The following is a 19,513-nucleotide window of genomic DNA, read 5'->3' on the forward strand; positions in this document are numbered from 1 at the left end:
CGGGATCTGAATGCCGACTGGTTCCCTTTCTTGAAAATCAACTTAACACGCTGGCCCTACAGTCTGGATCAACGCTCTTTTAAGTTCCCACAAAAATGAGAAAGATAAGCACAAGACTCCGGCAAACACATAATCTGAGATTAGAGACAGAACGAAATTTTGACTAGGAAACAAAAGACATCTCGAAGTCCAGCGCTGGGCAGAGCCTCCAGCCCAGAGGAACGAGGAAGGAGGCCCGGGGCCAGACTGACTGCCAGTCCCTGGGACGCTCGTTACAGTTACCCAAATAGCAGGTGTTTCTGAAGGGAGGCGACAGCCTTCCACTAAGGATACAAAATAAAAACAGGAAACATAGCGGCAAGGCAGAGCCGGGGTTCCCCGTCTGGTGTGCTCCATCCCGCCTCCCCGAAGTCTGCCCCACTTCGAGCTGCGCGTGGGACAGTCCGATGAGCACCAATCCCAGGGTACTTCCTGTAAAAACCCAAGAACACCGCAAGTCCAGAATGGCTATTTTTTATTTTGGGCCTTAAGACCAATTAACATCTCACATCTCTGAGCAGCCCACAAGCTGCCTGTGTTACAACACCAAGGATCCCGTGGAGAGAGGCGGCCCGGGCTCGGCGGCCTGGCCAAGGCCCCTGCAACGCAGAGCACGGGCATCAGAGCCCGGGCATCAGAGCATGGGAATCCGCACGTCTGACTGCCGCTGGCCAGGAAGTCTCTGCCAGGCAGACTGCACACGCCTCTACCGGACAAAAGGAAACGTCTGCAAATGCCAACGTTAGAAACACTCAAAGCTTTAATACTGAAAGGAGAAAATACTCTTTTTCTTCTGTGTATAAATACCTCCCGAGGGTTGTCGCAGCTCAGTCTGAAGCAGGGCTGTGACCTGGGCGACCTGGAACGCTCCTCGTGCAGACTGAGGAGTTAGGGCAGGAAGTCGGAGGACACTGGAGATCATTAAAAATAAGTCACAATCATTAACTTACAAGAGTCACCTGGCGTTTTGACACATTAAAACACATTTTAGTCTTGGCTTCAACCTCTTAAAAATATATAGTTTTAGGAAAATGCTTTCAAACAGGAATTGGCGGGGTACAGTTCTACAGTTTTCTGTTGAGAACAAACTAGCAGGTCCGCACGTGCTGACACGACGTCTGCTGGTGCGCCGAACACCACGTACCAGAACGGTCAGCTCTCGGGAGCCACAAGGCAGTTCCAACAAGGTTGGGGTTAAATTCTAACTCAGCTTGCAAGATCCTTATCCAAAGTCTCTAGAAGAAATCCTTCTGTTCCTAGAAATGATAGGGCGTTTGTTCAAACTGCTTGAGTCACTTGAAATAGAAGTGTTCCTCACGGTTAAGGGAGGGGAGGGGCGGAGTTTCATCCAAAACGACTCAGCTCTCTGCACTCAGTCACGTACAGGCGCCCTCTTGCCCCTGGAGACAGAGGATGCCGTTTGGAGGGGATTCCCGGCCCGTCATCACGAAGAGCGCCTCTCCACGTGCAGGCCGGGCCTCCATGCGCCTGGCTCCCGGGCGAGAGCGTGGTCCCGAGCAGATCGCACGCCTGTCCACTTCTCCCAGGGACACTCAGAAGACAGGAGAGTCGCAGAAAGGGCAAGGGCTTTGCAGTAACCTCTTAATCCAGTCAGGATCTGCAAAAGGAAGACAGTGCTGAGCGCAGGCTCTGGGAAGGGAGGTCACGTGGGAGGGGCTGTGACCCTACTGCGGTGTCAGGAGACGGGCACTCTGGTCCCAGCTGTGTCCTGGACAAAGCACCCGCCCCAGCATTCTAAGCAGGGCTGGGCTAAATAAACCCGAGGCCCCACAGCTAAGTGGGGGGCGGAACAGGAAGACACGGTTCATGAATGAGTGTTTCACAGCTGAATTTACTCCATTTAAAGCAGTGGTAGTCAACCTGGTCCCTACTGCCCACCAGTGGGCATTCCAGCTTTCATGGTGGGCGGCAGTGGAGCAACCAAAGTATAAATAAAAAGATTTAACTATAGTAAGTTCTTTTATAAAGATTCATTCTGCCAAACAGTGAAAATCGACATAAAGTACTTGGTAATAATTATTATTATATGCTTTAACTTGCTGTAACTCTGCTTTATAAATTTTATTTATTTATTTATTTATTTCATTTTTCTGAAGCTGGAAACAGGGAGAGACAGTCAGACAGACTCCCGCATGCGCCCGACCGGGATCCACCCGGCACGCCCACCAGGGGCCACGCTCTGCCCACCAGGGGGCGATGCTCTGCCCATCCTGGGCGTCGCCATGTTGCGACCAGGGCCACTCTAGCGCCTGGGGCAGAGGCCACAGAGCCATCCCCAGCGCCCGGGCCATCTTTGCTCCAATGGAGCCTTGGCTGCGGGAGGGGAAGAGAGAGACAGAGAGGAAAGTGCGGCAGAGGGGTGGAGAAGCAAATAGGCGCTTCTCCTGTGTGCCCTGGCCGGGAATCGAACCCGGGTCCTCCGCACGCTAGGCTGACGCTCTACCGCTGAGCCAACCGGCCAGGGCTGCTTTATAAATTTTATAAAGTAAAGTTACTTCCCTACTTTATAAATCACCATGACTGTGGAACCAGTGGGCGGTTAGAAAATTTTACTACTAACAGAGATACAGAAGTGGGCGGTAGGTATAAAAAGGTTGACTACCTCTGATTTAAAGGGTGTTATTTTTTTCAGACCATGTATCACTCATACATTGTTAATGTTAAAGTACTCTCTTATAAATGTACTGTAACAGTAAAAGAAAGAAAAGCCTGGCTACACTGGGGCTGCTCTCTGCCCCCCACCCCCCCTGCCACCCCCCACCGCCCCGCCCCCCGGCACGGCCCCCTCCCCTCTGACACCACAGTCTGAATGCCACCTCTGCCCAGAGCGCCGGTGTCCTTCCCCAGAGAGGGCGCGACTCAACTCAGTCAACTGGCAGTGGTGTCTGACTTTACATTTCTTTCACTCTCTCCCTGAGTTTCTGCTGAAATAGTATACTAATTTTCAGTGGGTGTTTATCAATTCCCCCAAATTTGTTTCAAAATAACCCTCTAAGAAGAGGGAGGGGGCTCAGGGACCCTGGCTGAGATACAAAAGGCTGTCAGTCAGCAGTTCTGGCTGTTGTCTGATGGCCACGTTAAGGGTTTATTAAACTCTCTCCTCTCCTCTTGTATATGATGGCACTATCTGTCATGAAAAGTGAGAACACAAGCTGCCCACACACCGACTTCCCAGAGATGGAGCGCTTCAGCCAGTTAGGAGAGGACCAAGCACAAGTGCGTGGTTTTGCGTGGAATGCTTTGTTTTTTGGGTTTTTTTTTGTTTTGTTTTGTTTTTTGTATTTTTCCGAAGCTGGAAATGGGGAGGCAGTCAGACATACTCCTGCATGCGCCTGACCGGGATCCACCCAGCATGCCAACCAGGGGGCATCGCTCTGCCGCAATCAGAGCCATTCTAGCGCCTGAGGCAAAGGCCACAGAGCCATCCTCAGCGCCCGGGCCAACTTTTGCTCCAATGGAGCCTTGGCTGCAGGAGGGGAAGAGAGAGACAGAGAGGAAGGAGAGGGGGAGGAGTGGAGAAGCAGATGGGCGCTTCTCCTGTGTGCCTTGGCCAGGAATCGAACCCGGGACTTCTGCACACCAGGCCCTCGCTCTACCACTGAGCCAACCAGCCAGGGCCGGAATGCTTTGTTTTACCTCACTGAGACCATTTCCCCCAGAACGTGTATACAGTTGTCTGCCGCTCATTTGCTTAAGGGATGTTAAAGAGCCTCAGGTCATACACTGATATTCACGTGGCTATTTACATCACTAATTCCTTGCCCACATCTATAATCTTATTTCCATGAGTTATCTCAGAATGTGGGCTTTGTCCCTGGGGCCATGGAAGAGGGTCCAGCCCAACCAGAATAAAGCCTGGTTGTGGCAACGCGCGTGTCCTGTGCCGGCAGGCCTCCGTTCACGGGTTTCACTCCCGTGTCATCTAAATGTGTCGGGTGAAACCACGCCGGGCGTTTTTTGAATGAACAACTTGCAGTGACAGAACAGCAAGCTCACGTACTGAAATGTGACGCAGACTTGAACGTGACCTACTACGGTCACCGCTCTTTGCTTAGCTGTGGCTTCACGGTCACCCTCAGGAGAGCGGCGTGGTGTGCGCGCGGGCCCGCCGCCTCACTCACCTTCGGGAGCCGGGTGGCGGGCGATGCTGTCGTGGAGCAGACACCGCCTGTAGATCAGGCTCTGGCAGGACTGGTAGGTTAAAAAGCACCTGAGAGAAGGAAGATGGGACGTCGTCAGTTCTGCCAACACCTGGAGAGGAACTCCGTCAACCACGCGAAGGGCAGAAACTGCTCCACAGTCACGGCGACGTGTCTCCCTCTGAGGCTGGCTAGACTGTGCCACCCCCTGGGGGGAGGGGGGCGTCTGCGCCAGGTGACAGGGCGCGAGCCACAGGCATCTAGTGCAGGCGGTCCCTGCAGCGTCCCCGTCCCCTCCGCATGCTCCCAGCACTGGGGAGAGGACAGTCTGTCCCCGTCTGTAGCAGGAATATCTGCTATGTTAAAGAAAAACCGACTACCTGTTACACTAAACGTTACGCTCGTTAGAGATTTTTAAGGTCAGGTGCCAGCACTACCTGTAAGACGCGGACAGTGCAGTGAGAAAACCTCACGCTGGGACAAGGAGAAACAGGAACAACGTCCGCAGGCCCCATTCCGTCCAATGACTGCTCACGGAGCCCCTCCCAGGACCAGGCCCGTCAGGGGAGGGGGAGCCATGGGGGTGGGTCAGCAGGGGGTCCCCCAAAGATAACAGTTCTTTTTTTTTTTTTTTTTTTCATTTTTCTGAAGCTGGAAACGGGGAGAGACAGTCCGACAGACTCCCGCATGCGCCCGACCGGGATCCACCCGGCACGCCCACCATGGGGCGACGCTCTGCCCACCAGGGGGCGATGCTCTGCCCATCCTGGGCGTCGCCATATTGCGACCAGAGCCACTCTAGCGCCTGGGGCAGAGGCCACAGAGCCATCCCCAGCGCCCGGGCCATCTTTGCTCCAATGGAGCCTTGGCTGCGGGAGGGGAAGAGAGAGACAGAGAGGAAAGTGCGGCAGAGGGGTGGAGAAGCAAATGGGCGCTTCTCCTGTGTGCCCTGGCTGGGAATCGAACCCGGGTCCTCCGCACGCTAGGCCGACGCTCTACCGCTGAGCCAACCGGCCAGGGCAAGATAACAGTTCTTAAGTTGAGCCGCCAAGGAGCAGAGAAACACAGAGGAAAGAAGTTGCAGGAGGAGGTTCCCTGTGAGGTCTCTCTGAGTCAAGACTTGGGTGCACAGGCAGAAAGATGACACCTGTGTGAGAGCCCCACCCAGTCTCTGTGGAGAGATGGCCTGGACTATTCTGGCACTAACCAGAACCAGCAAAAATGGGTACTTTTCCTCAGAGAGCCCACCCGAGAGGGTAAGGTGTGGCGGTGACGCCTGGGAGCTCTGGAGCCAGGCTCCAGCTCTGCTGTCCACCGCCTGTGTGACTCCGAGCAAACTACGTGACCTCCTCGGGCCAGTGTCCTCCCCTGCAGAAATGCACACGGTCGCAGTGTCCCCGTGCAGCCGCTGTGAAAACACAGGAGCCAAGACGTGCGTCCTGTGCAGAGATGGCCGGCCACGCTGATGGAGCGCAGGAGGCGTCAGCTGCTGTCACCACCACAGCCGGCACTATGGCTCGTACAGGAAAGTCGGCCCGGAGACAGACATCAAGGTGACAGAACTAAGAATGAAGGGCCCAAGGCAGGAAGAGAAGCAGGGATTACTGTGTCCAGGAAGCCAGGCAATGAAAGGGCTTCGAGGAGGAGGAGGAGGAGAGAGTGACCAGCTCTGTCCCTAAAGTAAGGACACACTAAGGGTTGCTCGTGGAGTGAGACCGAGGGCAGAGGGGGAGGAGGACTTCGACCTAGTACATGAGCACATTTACACTTCACTCATTCACTCACTGTAACAGGTATCCATTGTTACTTCTGTAACGGTAATTAAAAAAAATGTAATGCTACTTCAAAGAAAACCAGTATTCCCAGAATAAACTCCTGTATCTATAGTGCAGTAGAAAACTGCTGTGAAAGGGCGCCCGGCTTTGTCAGACTGCCGGGAAGCCTTCCAGGTTTGCTCTTCCCCCACCTTGTGCCCGGGCACTGTGCATTCCGGATGGGCGTTCTGGTCTCTGTGCCACACGGCACGGAAGATGTGCCAGAGCAGGGTCTGACTGCAAACCACTCACCGGAGCCAAATGTGGCCATTGGAACAGACCGCCTGCTTCCGATCTGTGAATGGCAAGATCTCCTTACACAGGCTGCAGTGCTCGGGGAAAGTCTGCTTGTTCATCTTCTTTGAGATGTGGCCAATCAGCACCTAGGACGACAGAGCAGTCAGCCGCGTTTCAGTAGCGTGCAGGGCATCCTGACACAAGTGAAACGGACGGTGAGGCGGCTTTGTACACGAGACAGGAGGCGTGCATTTCCACCGCGCTGGGAACGAACAGGCCAGACCTTCAGCTGGCCGAGTAAAAGCGACTCATCAGGGACCCGTGACAACAGCGTGAACTGTAGCCACTGAAGGAAAAACCGTTCTGAAAACTACAATCTTGTTACTTGCCTTGTTTCCGTTGCTTCTGAAACAAAGACTTCAGAGTTCTGTTAGAAAACAAAGCATTTGGCTATTACTTACAACGCTCTAATGTGAAGAAGGAAAAGCATGATCTCTATGGGCAAAATATTTCCTGAAATACTGACTTGGTAGAATCGTGCAAATGTCTATTCTTCAAGAAAGGCTTACAGCCTGACCAGGCAGTGGTGCAGTGGATAGAGCATCGGACTGGGATGCAGAGGACCCAGGTTCAAGACCCCGGGGTCGCCAGCTTGAGCACAGGTTCATCTGGTTTGAGCAAAGCTCACCAGCTTGGACCCAAGGTCGCTGGCTTGAGCAAGGGGTCACTTGGTCTGCTGTAGACCCCGGTCAAGGCACATATGAGAAAGCAATCAATGAACTAAGGTGTCGCAACAAAAAACTAATGATTGATGCTTCTCATCTCTCTCCATTTCTGTCTGTCTGTCCCTTTCTCTGACTCTTTCTGTCTCTGTAGAAAAAAGAAAAAAAATATTGTCTGCTAAAACAATGCAGACAAGAATTATAAAAAAAAAAAAAAAAAAAAAAAGGCTTACAAAGTAAAAAGGTAATCTGGATTAAAAAATAATATTTTTCCCCGATGGCCCTCAGACCCCTGAGCAAGTCAGTCTGGACCCTGCAGCGGAGGGGGGGGGGCAGAACCCGCTGTGGGAGTGGGGATGGGGGGAGGGGGGGGCGTGAGGCATCGTCCCACTTTCCGCTTCCCTTTCTCTGCTTTGGTGTGAGAGTCACACGACTTCAACAGGGACAGTCGGGGAACACTGATCTACCTCACTGTTTTGTTGGGATGCACTCACTCTTCAGAACCACCTTCTCTCACCAGCAGACCATGTCCTTTTAACCCATTTTTAATCCATTTCCACAAAAGCTCTAATGGGAGAATCCTCCCAACCTGCCTTTCACTAAAACTAGCGCACTGAAGTTTTGAAGGGTGTCTTACCTACTTACTCTGCATGTCATTTAGAATAGATTTAAAGCCATTACCTTTTGGCACTTTTTGGCCTTAAGAGTTCTAATTATGACCCCTTACAGCAGGGACAAGCACCTGTCCCTTTTCCAGACAGGCCCCACCCCCTGATGGTGACGAAGCCGGCTTGGCAGGGCCGCCTCTCTTGGCTCTCGGTAGCCTCGCCGTGCATGCCCCGCCACTGGCCAGTCTAACCCATTCCTTCTCAATGGGGGTGACATTCCCCTCACACAGGCAAATAGTGGTTTTGGGGGGGTACAAAAAATTCTTACCCTTTTTATGTATCAAGTACAGAAATCCATGCAGTACACGAACAAATACACAACATATCGATGGTATTCAAGTTTCATGAGCAGCCACAATTAGGAAAAATGTCTAAAATTCTAACTCTACCAGCCCCCCAGGCTGAGGACCTCAGGATTTACAGTAACGACTAGGTCGACATGCTCGGTTTCTGCTCTCCTGAGGACAGCCTCCTGCCGCTCAGACTCAGCCTGGAAGCCTCTCCGGCGAACCCTGCGCATCACTCACGGCCACTGAGAGGACGAAGCGGACTATTTTGAGTGACACGAGCACGCCCTCTGCGCCCACCAACGACCTCACACAGGTCTCCGCAGTCCCGCCGCTCGCCAGCCTACCCGTGCCGTGCGGTCCTCGCAGCCGTCGTCAGACATCAGGAAGTCGCAGAGGCCCCGGGTGGGGATGCTGGTGTTCTCCGTGATCCACGTGTGCAGGTACACCTCCCCGAGCACGCGCTTCATGTGCTCCCGGGTCAGGTGCATCTCCACGGCTTCGATCTTCCCCTGGGTCTCCAGGAGCTTCTCCTCCATCGGCTCGCGGCCTCCGACTTCTCCAGACTGGGTCAGCGAGTCGTCGGTGGGGTCATCTGGGTCCCCCTCTTTGCTCCTGTCCGGAGGGCCTGGCTTCGTCACCTGTCTGGAGGAAGGGCCTTCCTCCTGCTGTTCCTCCTCGGCATTGCCGGCCCCAGGTGAGTCGACGAGCAGGATTTTTGAGTCGTCCTGGCTGGGCTTCCACATGGCCTCCGACGGGGCCTTCTGCATGGACTGGTAGAGAATCCTCAGGAGGAAGAGCTTGAAGCGCCAGAAGTAGGCGGCCCCGCTGCTCTCGATCTTCCTCTCCAGGGCCTCCTGCAGAAACGGAGGGATGTGCTTGTCCTTGAGAATCTTCCAGCGTACCAGGTCGATCAGATCCACCTGCTTGAAGAGGCTCTGAACCGACGACTCCAGGAGCTGGGCCGCTGCCTCCTCGAAGGTTTTGAGGGTAACGAACTGGACCTGGTAGTTCTTGTTGACGGGATGGAGGCCGTTGACCATGCCCTCGGTGGTGATGACGGCCAAGTACGCCCCGCAGGGGCTCACCGCTATCCCGTGGGTCCGCACCGAGCCAAACACATCTGAGAGTTTAATCAACTGGTGTTCAAATTTCAGAGCGACATCTGTGAAGATGGGGATCAGCTGCCTGACCTTGCCGTCGCTGGAGCAGGTGTACACCGTCCCGTTCTGCTTGTCCGCGGTCATGGACACGATCGGCAAGGAGTGAAGGCCGGTGACGTGGGAGTTGTGCACGTTCAGACCCGCTTTGGAGATGAGCAGCAGGCACCAGAACACGTAGGGCCCTCTGGCGGCCACCACCAAGCTGCAGCTGCACTTCTGGTATGGGTGGTAGAGAGGGACACACTTGATGCTGTGCACGGGCAGCTGGTCCATCTCTTTCCACAGGACCACGGGCTGCCGCAGCGTGAAGTAGCCTTTCACCGCTTTGAGGTTGACAGGGAGGATCTTCACGGGTCCGAACGCACTCCCCACAATGAGGCCACTCATTTTCCGGTTGGTGTGCTCATATTCCCACCAAAACAAGACGCTGGGGGAGCTGATTCCCGACTCGACCGTGTTGCAGGAAGAGATGGACTCCTTTCCCACGACGGGCAGCTGGAACTGCCACACGGCGATGTTGCCGTTCTCGAAGAGCACCGCCAGGAGCACGCTGCCCACGTCCCGGCACTCGTTGTTGTGCTTGACCTGCTGGGTGGTGCAGATGCCCGACCACTCCATGCGGACCGGGGTCTGCATGCTGTATCTCTTCTGGAACTCGGCGAAGTCCACCAGGCTCCCTCCTGGGGCCTCGTTTTTAGAGAGCCGGTAGCCAGTCTCATAAAGACGTTCTCCGTAAATCTCGGTCAGGTCAACCAGCTGGACCCACTGCAGTCTGTTGAGGTTGGCCTGGATGGTCAGACGATTGTCCATGGTCAGTGCTGCTAGGAGGCACCTGCCGTTGGCATCACAACCCACAGGGGACCAGCTAGTGTATTTGAATCCTCTCATCGGTGGCAAAGCCTTCCCCTCGGGGTTGAACACCCTATCCAACATGAAAGTCTGGCTGACTGTGGGGTCTTTAGAGGTGGCAAACTTCTCCTTACACTGAGCAACTTCTACTTTTGAGCCAACCTGAAAATAAGAGATATAAAAACTATCAGAGAAGTATTTCACCTGGGAAATAGATTACTTATGGTTTATTAACTCAGTCACGTTAATATCTACAGTAGTTTTGTATCCGTTAATTTTGGCATGGCATGCATTTGAAAGATCAAGTACATGTCTAAAATTAAATGAGCATATACTCAGAAAACGGCAATTAAAAAAGGGGGGGTCAGCTAAATGACACCATTATTCCCACCCCTTTCCTTAGAAATGACATAGCATAAGGATGAAAGACGCACTTGACTCTTAAGTCAACAGAGCATTGAGCTGAAATGGTCACAAAACAAGGTGTTAAAATTCAGGAAAATATGCATCTTTGATACAGTTAGATACTCGGATTTTTATAATAACCTTTGCAATACAAACACAAAATTTAGGTTTTCTACCTGAAATTTCACTTACAAATTATGCTGAAAGCCAATTCCCAGCCGCTTTCCACCATTCACAGAATAATGTCCACTCCAATACCTGCTGTCCCTGAACAGCCCCGCCCGGCCTCCCAGGCTGCCTTGCCCAGAATGTCTTTCCTCCTGTCAAGTCCCACCCACCCTGCCAGGCCTCCTGAGCTCAGCTCCCTCTTCTAAGCTTGTCATCAGCAGTGCCTAGCCATATGATGGCAAGCTCTTTAAAAAGATTCTTAAGGAATATTAAAGATGGAATAAGAGAGAAATGACCAAAAGAAAGTAGTCCAGTGCCTTAATAGACAGGAAGCCTGAAGGAAAAAAAAAAGCAGAGGTCGAGTCAAATACGGTTTCCGCTGCAACAGAACAAGAAAAGTCCCGACCGTGTCAGAGAAGTGTAACAGAGAAGGGAAGCACAGTCTCCCATCCCTTTGGTGTCCACCGCCTTTTACAGAAGCCGCTCTGCAAACTGGGCAGGGTAGAAAAACGTGATTAAACAGTATAACTGAAAAATCTAATCTTACTCTTTTTCCTGCTGAAACTGCTGGACCACATAATACATAGCATATAAAATGAAGGTAGTTACAAAGTTGTCCAATAACAGATAGGATGACTAACTTCTCCTAAAGTGTGTAAGACAGAACACTACTACCCTAAATTCTCCCCTGAAGAGTCACAGGCACACATTAAATGTCTTGGCTAGGGAGCTACCATAGACTTAATATTAACTAGTTATCCAAACTTTAAAAAAACAGAACCTTTGCCTGACCAGGTGGTGGTGCAGTGGATAGAGTGTAGACCTGGCATACTGAGGACCCAGGTTCAAAACCCTGAGGTCACTGGCTTGAGTACAGGGTCGTCAGCTTGAGTGTGGGATCATAAACATGACCCCATGGTTGCTGGCTTGAGCCCAAGGTTGCCGGCTTGAGCAAGGGGTCACTGGCTTGGCTAGAGCCCTCTAGTCAAGGCACATATGAGAAAACAATCAATGAACAATTAAGGTGTCACAACGTTGAGTTGATGCTTCTCATCCCTCTCCCTTCTTGTCTCTCTCGCTTAAAAAAAAAAAAAAAAGAACCTTTTTTTGAGGGAGGGGGGTCATCCTAAAGAATACTCTGGAATGCTGTCTTAGGCGGTATATCTTGATTTAAAAAAGGGACTAGGGCAATATCTTGGATATACTGATGGACATGTTGGAAAAATAGTATAAACCAGAAATTCCAATTATAGGGGCAGCTTTCTAGCCTATTAATAAAATAATGCTAATAAAAGCCCAAAGCTTTGTATAGGTAGAAAATTTAAAACATGACATAATGGGCCCTGGCTGGGCGGCTCCATGGATAAAACCAAGGCACATCCTGGCACACCAGAGGTCACAGGTTCGACCCCCAGGGCACACGTGAGAAGCAATCAGTGAGCGCACAACTAAACGGAACTAAGTGAGACAAGGAGTTAGTGCTTCTCTCTCTCTCTCCCCCCTCATATCAACAGAAAAAAGTTAAAAAAGAAAAAAAGTAACCCGTCCTAATGGAGCCCAGCACTACTGAAAACCCTGGCTCTATCACATAACAGCTCTGTGATGCTGCACAAGTTGTGTAACCCTCTGGCCCTGATCTCCTCACTTACAAAGAAAGAACAGCACTGCATGTCTCACAGAGTCAGCTCAGGCAAAGCCTACATTAATAAGCGCTCAATCAACGTTGGCTATGACGATGGTTATAAACTCTCTGCGGAGTAAGTAAATGTTAATGAGACCTAATAAAAGTATGTAAAACGCAAGTTCAAGTCCACCAAGTGAAGGGCACATATAAAATTCATCACCAAATCCAATAACGTAACAAATTAGAATAGGGAAATGTCTATAAATAAAAGCTACTATAGAGCTAAAAGTATACTTCCAGAATTTGTAACCCAAATGGAACAGGATAAAATAAAGGAAGTTCACGCAAGTCTTGGTCCCACTCATTGTAGGAAGAATGTTGGGGTTTTTTTGAGAGAGAGGAAGAGAGAGACACAGAGAGAGATCAAATTGTTGTTCCAGTTATTTATGCACTCATTGGTTGATTCTTCTTTGTGCCCTAACCAGGGATTGAACCTGAAACCTTGGCCTGTTGGGATGATGCTCTCACCAACTGAGCTACCCCAGCCAGGGTCAGAATTCCTGAGAGCAGCATGAATCTGGAACAATTGAGAAATTCTATATGGTTTTGTGTAGTAATTTCTAATATATTAAGTTTGTATTGTATAACCCTACTACACCTTCCCCACCCAACTCTTCATATCACAAAAATAGTAAACAAATTAAAAGGAACACTCAGAGGGCCAAGGCACATCCCACTTAAGAATCTAGCTCCCAGAGGCCTGCCCCCAGCCAACTACTTAATTATATACCATCCACTTTCGTTAGAGCAAAGGCAAGCAGGGCAGCACTGCGTAGATTTACAACCCCAGGGATGGTCACTGGGTAGAGCCGTCAAAGTACAGATACAGACTTTTTTTTACATTCCTACCATTTCGTCAGATTTCTCCCAAGGGTCTCTAGGGACAATTCAGCTTCACTCAGCAGGCAGTCCTAGGCCACTGAAACTGCTGATTGATGAACAGTACAGAAGGGGAAGGTGACGCCGATTCCAGGCGAGCTTTCTGTCAATTATTAGTGAGATATAGGAATTTTTCCTAATACTTGTTGGACAGTTGTGGAACCAATGATGGGATCAAATTTCTATCAGAATACTATGGATATCATCTGACCAGGCGGTGGCACAGTGGACAGAGTGTCGGACTGGGATGCGGAGGACCCAGGTTCAAAACCCCGAGGTCACCAGCTTTAGTGAAAGCTCATCTAGCTTGGGCACGGGCTCAACAGCTTGAGCGTGGGATCACAGACATGACCCCATAGTCTCTGGCTTAAAGCCCAACATTTCTGGCTTGAAGCCCAAGGTTGCTGGCTTGAGCAAGGAGCCACTTGTTCTGCTATAGCCCCCCCCCCCCCAGTCAAGGCACATATGAGAAAGCAGTCAATGAACTAAGGTGCCGCAATGAAGAATTGATGCTTCTCATCTCTCTCCCTTCTTGTCTGTCCCTATCTGTCCCTCACTCTGTCTCTGTCACAAAAAAAGAAAAAAAATATTATGGATATCTTCATATCCACAACTACAGCATTAGTCCAGACCCTTATCCCTTCATACTTATGTCTGCATCATGTTTTTTATCTTGGGCATTGACAATGTGCCAGAAACTGTGCTCACCGAGTAATGTATGTGTTTACGTGTATATTTGTGTACATATATAAGTATACACATATGCATTTACTCTTCCAAAAAGTCTAAACAAGATTAGTTTTATTATCTCCTTTTATTATCTATTATCTTGTGCCAAAGCCCAATCTTTTTTTTTGAAAGATTAGTTTTTAACATTTCTCTCATTTCTTTTCTTTTTTTTTTAATTTTTATTTATCCATTTTTAGAGGGAGAGGAGGGGGATAGGAGCAGGAAGCATCAACTCCCATATGTGCCTTGACCAGGCAAGCCCGGGGTTTTGAACTGGTGACCTCAGCATTCCAGGTCGACATTTTATCCACTGCGCCACCACAGGTCAGACCAAAGCCCAATCTCTTAACCTCTATTTTATAATGACCCAACAATCACCTTCTTGCCTGTAGTCCAGCCAGAGTCATATTCCGGAACCATCCCAGGTCAATCCATGTGAGTAAAACTTGAACAGCTCCTTAGGGTTTCCTAGATGGGAGCCAACGTCCTAGACTAACCTCCACTGTCACCCAATGGCCTCACCTTACTTTCTCTGACTCTCTAGCATAGCAACCTGAGCCTATCTGTTGGACCCATCATTACACCAACAAGAGTAAATCACACTCATCTTAAATATGTACGTGCGTGAGATGGACACCTTATTTTTGCCACCTGGATGACCCTTCCCTCCTCTTCCCTTCCCCTTTCCTTTCTCCCTCCCTCCCTCCCTCCCTCCCCTATTTCCTTCCTTCCTCTTACCAAACACTTCCTTCCAACCCAACCCAAACACTACCTTCTCTTAGGACAGCTGGAGATTCTCTACCAGATAACCTGACCTGACACATGTGCCTCCCCTCCCAATTCTTTCTTTAAATTCCCTCTGATAAAGTGTTAAATTTCTACTGTATTCACGCACACACACTTAACATTTTCTCTAGCTAATGTACATGTGAACACCCTCAGAAATAGTATGCTCTTTTTCAGCAGAGGATACACCTTTTGAAACCCCTTCCTTGTATCTACCTCTTTCGGTGTTTCTAAATTTTTTTTTAATGTTTATTTTATTGATTTTAGAGAGCAGAAGGGAGAGAGAGGGAGAGACACGGACATCAATCTGTTCCTGCCTGTGCCCTGACCAGGGACTGAACCGGCAACCTCCGCATTTCGGACCGATGCACCAACCAACTGAGCTATCCAGCCAGGGCACGTTTCTAAATTTCACAGCATCATCAGCACCTGTCTACCTGTTTGTTTATAACTGAACCAATTTGTTCATATCTTCTCCAAGAAGAACTTAGAGAGCTCAGTCATACAAGTTTACCAATAATCTAATTCAACACCAAGCTGTCCGTTTAAAGCTTGAATTAGGTGTCCTAAAAAGTGGTGTGGGCTTCCTGCATTTAAAATGGCTGTGCAGAGTTGAGAGAGGTTTTTATTTTTTTTTAAAGTTCACTGAAACCTAAATATCTTCTCTGTATGTAGATACATAACTCTACAGCGCTTGATAGAACACTGGAATTTGTTCACGACTTGCTAGACAATGTAAGCACCCTGAGGGCAGGGCCTTGGCGCTGCACACTGCTTTATTTCCAGAACCGAAGTCAATGCCTAGCTGATACATAGTGGCATTCAGATAACGCTGAATGAGTGAATATATACTTTGACAGACCACATATACATACAGACCTTTAAAACTGCGCGTTTTTATATGGTACTTCTTCTAAACCATGAAAATGAACGCTACGACTTCCTACTTTAAAAAAAGTGAACTTGAAAATGATACTACAACGGTAAAACTTGGGAAACCCTAACCTACTGAAGGCAAACTTGGTTTATATGAAGCTGAAAGCACTCAATCTACACAAAGGCCTTGGACTTGGAAGTTTTAAAGAACTGCGTTTATTGCCGGGGCTTTACTTTTCATTCCACACCCCGGTAAGATTTTCACCCACTAAAAGCAAAACCGTGGAGTAGACGCTCCCAAGAGACTTGCCCATCCGCCCAGGGCGAGAGCCGCGCTCATCATCATGTCGCTGGGAGAGTTAAAAGACAATGAAAAGGGAGGAACTTTCCTCCTCCTGAGCAAAAGAAGAGCAGGAGGAAGAAGGGGCTTCACCGTGAACAAAGCCAGCCAGCCAGCCAGCCAGGACACGGGAGCAGCCCCAGACAATGGGAGCAGCGGCAGCCCAGCAGCCTGGGCCGGGCCACCCGGGGGAGGAGTCTCCTCAAGCACCTCCCGGGGGAGGAGGCTGCGCCCGCGGCCCGCCAGACCCGCGGCGAAGGAGCCCCGGCTCCGAGGGGACCTCCGGCGACAGATACAGATACACTCACAGATATTTACAAACACGTGTGTGTGTGTCAGGAGGGGTGCGTGGTCCGGAACGCTGGGCACGAGCCGTGCACGGCTTTGCGTCTGCTTTGTCCGCTACGACGACCCTAAGCGCTGGGTGCTCAGAGGGGAGTCCCCGGGGACGGGGACCGGGGCCGCGGCGGCCGGAGGGCTCGGGACGGCTTACTTTGAGCAGGCAGCTGCTGAGCGGGGCGGGCACGGAGGTGCGGTGGATCACCAGGTCCTGGCCCGGGTTGTGCACGTCGCAGATGAGCTCCAGGACGGCGATGCTGCGGGCCGTGGACACGGACACGCGGTGGTCCTCGGACCAGGCCAGCGGCTCCAGGCCGCTCACGGCATACTGCAGCTTCACGGCCGGCTCCCGCCGGGTCACCAGCAGGCGGAACGCATCGCTGGGCCCGGGGGTCGCGTCCGCCGCCGGCTCCTTCCCGCCCGCCTCGCCCCCCTCCTCCTCCTCTTCCTCCTCCTCCTCGAGCGGCGCCGGCCTGTCGGCCGCGGGCCCCACCCGGGCCTTGTCGGCTGTGTTCATTTCCCGTTCGAGGCCGCGGCCGGATCCCCGGGCGCGCCAATCCCGCGTCGCCGTCCGGTTGCCGCCTCCCGCGCCGCCACCACCACCACCACCACCGGCCCCCCAGCGCCCTCCGCGGCGGATTTTCTCCCCTCAGGCCCAAAGCGCCGCGGAGCCAGGAAGGACCCCGCCGTTGCTAGGCGACCAGCTCTGCCAGGTGGCCAAACCGCTGCCTGTCTAAAAAAAAAAAAAAAAAAAAAAAAAAGGCGCCACCTCAGCGGGCGGGACCGGAACGGCGGGGTTCGGCCCGCGGGTGGGGGGGAAGGGGGCAGGGGGACAGGAGACCCCAAGGGTCCTCTCCCCGAGTGACAAAGCCTCAGACGCCGCCCTTAGTGACTCCCCCGGGGCTACCAAACTGTTCAGGAAACTGTAACTCGAGGTCAAAAGAAGGAAATGTTGGTTAGGTGGCGCAAGGCCTCTTATCGTTCCCCGGAGGGAGCGAAAGAACCTCGCGAGCACGACCTCCGGGCCTGAGTGTCCCGCGCCCCGCCCCCACGGCCCCCGCGCCGGGCCCCGAGCCCCAGCGGGGCGGGCCCTGCGGGACCCGGAAGCGGCGAGGCCCCAGGACTGGGCCGGGCAGCTACGCGGGGTCCTCGCGCTCTCACGTGGGGTCGGGCAGAGCCGCGGTCCCGGTTCGCCAAGTCCGGACGTGCCCCGTTTGCTCGCGTGTGGCCGCGCCTCCTTCTCGACGATGGCAGTCACCGACGGAGTGCTCCTCAACCTTTCCGAGCCCCCAGCGGCCGCCTCTCGGACGTCCTCCGGGGCCCGCGCGGCCCAGGCGAGGCGGGTGAGGGTTTTTTTTTGTTGTTTTGTTGGATTTTTTTTTTTTTTTGACCCGGGTGGAGGTCCGTGTGCACGGGGGCCCGCGGCGAGCCGACCGCGGCCGCCTGGCTTGGGGATGATTTACGGAGTTAAGGGGGCTGGGCGGGGGGTCGAGTCAGAGCCTTCGGAGGTGTCGCCGAGCGACTGGTCGGGACCACCCCGCGGAGGGCATTGTTGGTGGGGGTGGGGGAGCTCGCCAGGCTCGGAAGGGAGGGGTCGGGGCCCGTTTCCCGTCCAAGTGGGAGCTGGCGCCTGGGCGTGAGTCCAGCCCCGTCCCTTCCCCGCCGTCGACGTCTCTCGGCCTTTCTTGTTCGCTCGACTTTTCAGGGCCGTTTGTTTCAAAAAAAAAATAAATAAAATGAGAACTAGAAACTAGAAATTTCTCGTCGGTGTGCTTTTCAAAAATGGCACAGATTCCATCCATGTGCCACGGAGGGGGGAAAAGAAAGAACAGCTCAGCAGTGTAGTTCTCTCTCTAGGGAGCGGGGTGGGGGGAGCGTTCGACTTAACCCGAGCCGGAGCCGAAAGCCGTTTCTTACTCTTTTTGGAGGGGGGGGGGATCGACTGGAAAAGGGGAGAGGCACAGAAAAATAAATCTGTGCTAAAATCGCGTTCCCTCAAACGCCAGGAAGGGCGCGATCTCTTGCCAAGGAAGTTGTGAGTGTGTGTGTGTGTGTGTGTGTGTGTGTGTGCGCGCGCGCGCGTTCTTGGAAAAGAAACATAATTCCGTTGAAAAGTGAATTGCCAAGAGTTCAGCGCAGCCAGTGTGTTGAAGTTGAAATTCCTTGAATTCTTAGAAGCTAACACCCAGTGTCTGGATTCACTTTGGTGATTTTTTTTTTTTTAAGTGACAGGCTTTAGGATTCGGGCGTGGAAGTAAGGCGTGTTTAAGCGGCTAGTGGTGTGGCCCCATCTCTGTGGGGGTGGAGTGGGGGTGGGGGTGGGGGGACGGGAATAGAGGAGAGCCTGGGAGCATGGGATTTAGAGGAGGACAGACTTTGGGATTAGATGCCAGTTTTGCAGCACACTAGCTCTGTAACCTTGAGGACGTGACTGAAGCTCTCTGGTCCTTACTTTTCCTGGCCATAAAATGAGAACAATAACTTTTCCAACATAGGAGGGAGAAGTAAAAGAGATAATAATACAGAAAAACTACCATTTTCCGACTCATAGAGGCAATTAGTAAATGCCAATAATGAAAAGGAAATAAGTTCACATTGACTCCATTTTGTGCAGTAGAATTGCTGCATGTCGGTGGGATGTTTGTATCCTGAACTTGCCAGTAGGGAACATATAGGAGTCATTTCCTGAAATGTTGAGTTGAATAGAATAACAGTCTGGTTTTATGAGTGTTTGAAATAACTGTCAAAAGAGTATTAATTAACGAAGTGATGACAAGTGTCTGCATCTACGTCTTTTTCATTTGTGTTTTGAATGAGAATTATGAATATGCTGATCAAATTTGCCATTGGCCTGAACTTGGGATGGGTAGGCTAATATGCTGGATTTGAAAAGATTTTTGTTTATTTTATTTTATTTTATTTTTTTACAGAGACAGAGTCAGAGTGAGGGAGAGACAGGGACAGACAGACAGGAACGGAGAGATGAGAAGCATCAATCAGTTTTTCGTTGCGCGTTGCGACACCTTACTTGTTCATTGATTGCTTTCTCATATGTGCCTTGACCATGGGCCTTCAGCAGACCGAGTAACCCCTTGCTTGAGCCAGCGACCTTGGGTCCAAGCTGGTGAATTTTTGCTCAAACCAGATGAGCCCATGCTCAAGCTGGCGACCTCGGGGTCTCGAACCTGGGTCCTCCATATCCCAGTCCGACGCTCTATCCACTACACCACCGCCTGGTCAGGCCCTGGATTTGGAAAGACTTTGACAGTTTAAGTGATGCTACATCTAACACTGTGCACTATATTTTCTTCCTAAACTTTTTCTGATTATTAATACAAATTTATTGTAGAAAATTTGGGAAGTAGATT

General features: G+C 51.5%; 2 protein-coding genes across 2 annotated transcripts in view; one reads left to right on the top strand and one right to left on the bottom strand.

Moving 5' to 3' along the window:
• Window positions 1-497: 497 nt before the first annotated feature.
• GTF3C4 (general transcription factor IIIC subunit 4) lies at window positions 498-16,888 on the bottom strand. The gene is made up of 5 exons (XM_066366808.1): window positions 16,300-16,888; window positions 8,275-10,101; window positions 6,266-6,396; window positions 4,182-4,270; window positions 498-1,657 (listed from the first exon to the last, which is right to left on the bottom strand). Exons 1-5 carry the CDS (start codon window positions 16,660-16,662, stop codon window positions 1,593-1,595), a joined length of 2,475 nt encoding a protein of 824 aa, XP_066222905.1. The 5' UTR covers window positions 16,663-16,888; the 3' UTR covers window positions 498-1,592.
• A 341-nt stretch (window positions 16,889-17,229) lies between these two features.
• DDX31 (DEAD-box helicase 31) overlaps window positions 17,230-19,513 on the top strand; it is a 72,236-nt gene continuing 69,952 nt past the window's right edge. Inside the window, exon 1 of the mRNA XM_066366811.1 lies at window positions 17,230-17,488. Within this exon, the coding sequence (XP_066222908.1) occupies window positions 17,393-17,488 (96 nt within the window). The 5' untranslated portion in view covers window positions 17,230-17,392. The remainder of the gene's footprint in view (window positions 17,489-19,513) is intronic.

Source organism: Saccopteryx leptura, chromosome 2 (assembly GCF_036850995.1).
Source record: "Saccopteryx leptura isolate mSacLep1 chromosome 2, mSacLep1_pri_phased_curated, whole genome shotgun sequence".
Taxonomy (NCBI): Eukaryota; Metazoa; Chordata; class Mammalia; order Chiroptera; family Emballonuridae; genus Saccopteryx; species Saccopteryx leptura.

What these genes read in the sequence shown, in the direction of transcription:
- GTF3C4 (XM_066366808.1), bottom strand. Translation starts at nt 16,662, where the DNA reads ATGAACACAGCCGACAAGGCCCGGGTGGGGCCCGCGGCCGACAGGCCG. An exon ending in GCGAGGACCGCACGGCACGG is followed by an intron (nt 6,397 to 8,274) that starts GTAGGCTGGCGA and finishes CTGTCGTCCTAG; the next exon opens with GTGCTGATTGGCCACATCTC. An exon ending in CCGCCACCCGGCTCCCGAAG is followed by an intron (nt 1,658 to 4,181) that starts GTGAGTGAGGCG and finishes TTCCTTTTGCAG; the next exon opens with ATCCTGACTGGATTAAGAGG.